Below are 6,838 nucleotides of genomic sequence, written 5' to 3'. Positions count from 1 at the left end.
TTTTTACAAAGGGATTTTTAGAGCACATTTGTAGTTTCGGATTTGGTCAGCCAATTATTTTGCTTCCCTTGTTGGCTTTTGCTCTTCATTTTAGATATTTTCAAATATTTTTTCTTGATTTCCTTTATCAGTGTCTTGTTGAACTTTAACCTATTACCTAACTGGCATTGCATTTAAATGCATTTGAGAAAGTATAAATATTTTATTTGTCAAGACTAACCTCAGTTTTTAACTTTTTATTGACATTGCATAGAATATTTGGATAAGATAAATATTTTATTTATTAGACTAGGAAAAGTCCGGCCAAAATCCGAAATGCAACTCCATTTTGCTTGATTTTGTCACAGAGAAAGTACCTTTAAGTTGCTTAAATTTAGTTGCCTGCAGCTTACTATATTGGAAGAGCTTAAATCGAGTCTCTCTTTATTTTGAATGGTTTTTGTTTTTCGCCATGAGTGGATTGCACAGTCAAACAATTGTGTTGCTCCCCCGGCAAGCCATCGATTGGTGTTGTTTAAAATGTGAATGGTGAAAGCATGGCTGTGATAAGCACCACATTTGGCACCTGCAAAACACAAAAAATAACTTATATTAAAAGTATTATTCTTCCACGGCTGCCGTGCATATTGTGCATTAATAAAAAAGTGAAAAATAAAAATAAAAAAGCAAGAAACAAAGCGGCATGCTTTCAACTGTAATGATAAATGAACGCAAACTCCGAACATAAATCAAGAGTGGAAAGGGGAGGGAGTGGGCACCTCTGATGCTGCTGATGGGATAAGCCCGACTTCAGCCGCGAACTAACTATATATATATTATGCCCCCATGCCCCCCTTTGGATGATTTAAAAGCGAATGCCTCGGCTCCAAAATGTGTTGTGGGAAATATGCATAAAAAGGGAACACGGCAGAGTATCACGGGAAAACGCCGAGGAAACCCGGGACCGGGACCGGGAGATATACATATACCCACTCCCGCACATTGTTGTGTATGCACGCGCACAATATTTTTAATTTTTCACATTTTTTAACAAATGAAAAAGCAGCGAGTGCTAAAGGTGCAGACCAATCCCGCTGCCGATCCACGTGGCCCACAGAGAGACACCTACGGAGCGCGAAGACCGCCCGGAGGCAAGTGGCGCGGCCACAATGGCATCCATGTGGGTCACCAGCTCCTCCCTCAGACAGACATACCCCCATTAAGCCCACTCCGTAGCCCCTCGTCCCGATCCCAGCACATCCATATGCATTCGCATTCGTTGCCGTTTCGAGTTGAAACATTTTTTATAAAACTCACCCAGGGCTTCGAGCTTTGAGGGGGTATAAAGGGCTTGGGGGTCATTAAAGATATCCTAAGTAATCATAAAAATCGGAAATAAGTTGTATGACACTTCTAATAGTCCTTATTCAGCTAGAGTGAGTCGCTAACTTACTTTACTTTAAACTTACTTTAATGTTATAAATCTTAATTCTACCTCTAGTTCGTAAGCTAAATCAACATTGTTTTATTTTTTTTAGTATATTTGTGTACTATTTTTGATGTAAGTACTCTTCTTTTTCAAAAAACCTACTAAAATGTATACTACTCATATTCATAGATGGCATATGGTATGGTATAAGCCAAATATGAGAAAGTATTTCAATAAGTTTTGTAACTAAGTTAAACTAACTAAGAGTTAATTTGTTAATTTAACTTTGATTGTAATAAGTTCCACCTTTCTTATCTACATAACCCAGGTAACATGAAGGGTTACAACCGAGGTAATTACTAGGTAACTCCCCTTCGATCAGCCATTTTCCTGCCCCATTCACTTGTTTCGAAATTGCATTGTGAATAATGTAGTGTTAATTCTCGAGAGTGCCATGTTCCCTGTTTTATGGGCTTAATGCTTTTGTTTATTGGTCTGCTGTTGCGTCAAGTAAGGCTTCAGTTTTCAGTTTTGGCTTCGGCTGGACTTCGGGGCAGGGGTGTGAGCTGTGTGTTCTCCGCTGTGTGTTGTGTGTTATGGCAGGACATGTGTGGCACTCTCTGCGAAAGGGATTCCTGTTCGTTGCTGCTGACATGCGATAAGAAAGCGCGCATTGTTTGGCCCTTGGCTTTGGGCCCGGTAAGTTGGCCACATCCCCTCCGTCCACCGCTGCCACACGGTTAACAAATTAAATTTGCATTCTGCTGACCAACGCCCTAGGAGCCACGATTGCCATAAATAATGCGGGCAGAGCAATATCATAAATATCCGAAACAGATACTCTAATGTCAACACCTCACGAATCAGCTCTTCGAGGGAGCGCCACATTATGGCCATATTTCTGTTCTATTTCTGGCGGAATTGATGTCGCCAACAAACATTTTAATCGATTCTTTACCGCCTTTCGGCACGAACACTTTCCGTCTGCCATGCATAAATTAAGCTCGTAATGGACAATCAATAATTATGATTGACAATACGGTCGCCGTCGCACATATTCATTAATTGATGGCCTGACACATTTCACTTCAGTGCTACAAGTCCGCAATTGGATTGCGTTTGTTTGATTTTGCTGGATGGCCGCCTGGCGCAAACATATCGATAATAAATTCGCAATTCATTTTGTCCGGCATGTAAAATGTCATGTGGCGGAAACGGCTCCATTTGGAGTGCCCGAAAAAGATTTGTGGCCTAAATAATGTGAAAAATGCATAAACCGCGGGGCTTATAATTCGCTAAAAATTCTGCCAGCAAAAGAGTAATAAACGTAAATAGTATAAAGCCGAGATACGGGTTTGAAAGGTTTATATGCTGGAAAATGGTACCATAAAAAAGTAAGAAGAAATTGTAGTGTGTTAATATAATAAAAAACTAAACCCCTAATTTGAAAAAAGATTGTAAGACTAATTAATAAATGACATCTAATAAATACCTATGCATTCTTTTATTACAAAATATTTGCAGCCCATATTTGTAAACCTAAAAAAGAAAGCGATTTAATAAAATTAAATTTATGTGTAACCATTTTCTGTTTCAGTTTCGAGATGCTGTTCCATTTAATTTATATGAGTTAATTTTATTATAAAATATAATTAAAACCTTAGTTAGATATATTAATTGTATATATTATATTATTATTTTATATAAGTTTAAATATCTTAGGGCAAGAATTAGACTCTTAGATTAAATAACTATATATTATTAACACACAAATATACCATATTTGAAATATAACAAGCATTTTACTCAGATATGTTATACATTTTTTTTATTGTTAAGCACTTTTTATCATCTGGTCTGAATGTTTAAGAGCCGCATAACCATTTTCTGTTTCAATTTCGAGGGGCACTCTTCCATTTAATTTAAACTTGCTTTCCCGTATAGTTAACTGCTCGATAATAATGTTTTTGTGCGGCGAAATGCGCACATCCGAGGGGAGCAGCGCCACACATGGCCACACACGACAGACCCGAATAAACAATTTTAATAATTTCGTTTTATGAAAATGGCTCTCGGGTTAAATGATTCGAGAAGAATGTGGGTAGCGGCAAGAGTCGTGGCGTTTAATGTTTTGCACGGATGCGAACCTGTTCGCATGGCTGCCATTGTTCCGGCCCACAAAGCCGTGCCCACCCTCCGCTAGCTCTCGAATTTCAATCATTCCGGGACCTTTGACCCGCCTCGAAACCGGACCCAATCCAATCGGCAAAAGTCGCTGCTGCAAATCTCTTTCAAATGAGCCACTAATTGCAAACTGAAAGATAATACACAAAGACCTGGGGCCCCCGAAAACCCCTAGTTACAAACTAATCATGAGTGGGTTGGCGGCAGTGGGGGCAGGGGAAAAAATTCTCTAGTTAAAGGAGCAATTATCGCAGAGATAGGAAGAGTGAGTTTTTGTTTTGCGGCAAGTTTTGGTATAACTTTTGACCTCTTTCTCTCTCCGTTTCTGCTTTTGAGGCACGTTTATCAGTCGGTAAGTTTTCCCCAGTACTCCTAACTCGCTCGCCCCATTGTTAACTTTTCGCCTTACTAATGTCTATCTGAGATATAAGGCCAAACTTTTATTTTGTAAGCAATGTCGGCTATCTGGCGGGGCTTTTAAAAAGTTACCAGCATATGTGTGTGAGTCCTGCCCCCTCAGATCCTGCAAACACTGGTATTTACATAGTTCTAATCAGGATGGGTGATTTGCAGGCGGCTTCCAGCTCAACTCGAGTGGATTATGGCTCATGTCTGGCCTCAAAGTTCCGGACAACTTGTTGTGGTTAATCAAAACGCGTGCTAGATTAGCCAACTTTCACGGCGCTCCAAGGGAGAGTGCGAAAGCCCCCTTGATAAATAAGAAAAATAACTCTTGATGGCATCGTAAGAAGTCATGCTTTTCATTAATTACTCTGGGGTTTTAATGGCAGGGAAGGTTATCCATATGAACTGTAATTCTATTTTCAGTATTTGTTTAATTGCGAAAGCTTATATCGAATATTATTATATTTGTTTTGTTGCGGGATTGAATTACATATTTTACTCTGCATTGAATCCCATCAAACGAAATCAATTAACGAACTATTTCCAAACTGTTTGGTCGACTGCCAAAGCCTGTGTTTCGCAATCATTAGCTGGGCCGGGATTAAAATACATGTTCATTTCGCACTTTTATATTCCATCTCTTAATCAATTTAATTATAGAGAACCTTTTTAATGAAATCCAACGAAATCAGTTGCTGCAAATTAAATTTCTCCCACACACAGCAAGGTAAAATCAAAAAAAAAAGTTAAATTTAATTTGATTTATTTGCTGTGCTCGCTTTGAAGTTGTCGTTGAAGTGAAGCGAAGGGAGGACGACCGTGATTCAGATGGGGTGCTGAGGAGCCGGGCAGGATACACATCCAGATTGTGTATGATGAGATTATTTGAATTACCTTTGCAATCAAATTGACACCACATAGACGTCCTGGACAGACGGGGACAGACAGTTGGACAGGAAAGTGACAGGATCGACGGAGAGATGCGGTGCCACACCCACCTCAACGGGGAAGTGCATCCAGTTGGGGAGCGGAAGCGGCAGACAGGCCCCAACATACGGACCAAGTGTCAGGCGGAGCACTCTGCATTATTCATACCGGCACGTCCAAATGAAATCTACACTAATGTCCAAAACATTTTCCAGCTGGAGCCCCGGCTCAAAGTAGGCTGATAATTGAATGTAACTGAAATTCCAGGCCACTCCACATTAGCTGCCATCAACGTGAGCTCGAAGCACAGCCCGGAATTAGTTAGTATCTACATAATAACAATGTCGGATTCGAAAATGGAGAACAACTGGGGCGATTTGGGTGTGCAGCAGCTGGACGGCTTTGCATCCGAAATGTCCGAGGAGGACATCTTCCACACCGCCAGCGAGGAGTTCCCCGGTCTGCAACAGCGCCGGGAGCAGGTCGAACAGATCCTGCGACGTGGCAGCCAGATTCTTAGCCAGGCTCAGAGGAATTCAAAGGTTTTGGTCGAAAATATGTTGAAGAACCTCAAAATCGGCTGCGAGAAGCCCATATTTCCCCCGCAAGTAATGGCTCCCAAGGTAGGACTTGCTATAATACATTTATGCTAGTCAGTACATTATTCATTTTATAGTTGATAAAAATTGAAAAGTTTTAAAGCTTAGTTACTATTTAGAATTTAATTTCGAAGTAAAAACTTTGTTTTGTCAGTTTAGTCAATTTAGATGTCTAAAAGTATGCAATGACTAAGAGACAATTTTTCTTAATTTAAATATACTGTTGCATACTTTTATGTATGAAAGGTTTGGTTTTGTGGCAACCCCGAATGTATTATGATTTCTATTTATATCAAAGCTATTTTATTGATTTTCTCTAACCCTCAGGCGTACTGCTTCAAGGACATCTACTCCAGTCGGAAGGATCGGCTGATTCGCGAGTGCAAGGAGCAGGAGCGCAAGCTGCGTGAGTTCCACAGTCGACCCATGCCAGATTTTCGCCATGCTCACGAACGCCAGGCCAGCAAGGTCGTAGTGCATCGCATCACCTGTCCCATAACGCCCAACGTGCTAAAGAATTCGCGCGAGATGGAGGCAAGGCGCCGTTTGAAGGTGGAGCAGCTGCAAAAGGAGCGGGAAGAGGAGTCGAAACTGTACCGAAAGCAGTTCCTGAGGGCCAAGCCCATACCGCAGAGCAGTCGACAGCCCTTGAAGCCGTCAAATCGTCCGTCCGGAGTTTCCCAGGCGAAAGTGAAAGTCGAGCCCTTCAACCTGTCCGCCGAGTCGCGTGTCCAGCAGCGTCGCCTCTTCAATGTCCAGAATAGCAAGGCGCAGGAGTCGAAGCGTCGGGAACAGGAGGAGCAGCGCCAGCGGGCGGAACGAGAAGCTTACCAAAAGCAACGCCAACTAACCATGTTCCGGGCTCGACCCAGCCCATTTAGTGCCCGTTGACCTGGGGGATTCCCGCTCCGTTTTATTCCGTTTTTGGTTTTCATTTGCTTCGGATTTTTTGTTGCAAATTTGTTTTGTTGTTCGAAGAAATTAAATTACTATAATCACCAGCAGGCAACCGCAGACACAAGCGTACAATGGCGGGTAAAGTGATAATATGGTAGCCGACATGGGAGTAAATTAAATAAATATTAAGTTTTTAAAAGCACTTAAAAAGGTGTTCAACTGTATGCCACAATATATTTTACATCCGAAAGTTTGATGAATATACTAAAATAATAGATAGTTACTAAAATAAATAGAAGTGTGTTGAAACCGCTTAACAAGGAGCCCAAAAGTATACCACAATATATGTTTACTCGGTAGATCTTAAGATCCATTGCATACTTTTGCACACCTTCTCTAGTGAAGCAGACTTTTTAAT

General features: G+C 41.1%; 1 protein-coding gene across 1 annotated transcript; it reads left to right on the top strand.

Annotated features, from left to right (window-relative positions):
• The first annotated feature begins 5,188 nt into the window (after positions 1–5,188).
• On the top strand, positions 5,189–6,622 carry LOC108027729 (capping protein inhibiting regulator of actin dynamics). Its single transcript, XM_017099281.3, has 2 exons — positions 5,189–5,547; positions 5,851–6,622. Exons 1-2 carry the CDS (start codon positions 5,266–5,268, stop codon positions 6,412–6,414), a joined length of 846 nt encoding a protein of 281 aa, XP_016954770.1. The 5' UTR covers positions 5,189–5,265; the 3' UTR covers positions 6,415–6,622.
• Positions 6,623–6,838: the final 216 nt, after the last annotated feature.

The sequence above is a fragment of the Drosophila biarmipes genome, chromosome 2L (assembly GCF_025231255.1).
Source record: "Drosophila biarmipes strain raj3 chromosome 2L, RU_DBia_V1.1, whole genome shotgun sequence".
NCBI classification, from domain to species: Eukaryota; Metazoa; Arthropoda; class Insecta; order Diptera; family Drosophilidae; genus Drosophila; species Drosophila biarmipes.
This window is presented reverse-complemented; position numbering and strand designations above follow the sequence as displayed.

Coding starts and splice junctions, on each gene's coding strand:
- LOC108027729 (XM_017099281.3), top strand. CDS start 5,266: ATGTCGGATTCGAAAATGGAGAACAACTGGGGCGATTTGGGTGTGCAG. Junction 5,548..5,850: donor CGCAAGTAATGGCTCCCAAG/GTAGGACTTGCT, acceptor TCTAACCCTCAG/GCGTACTGCTTCAAGGACAT.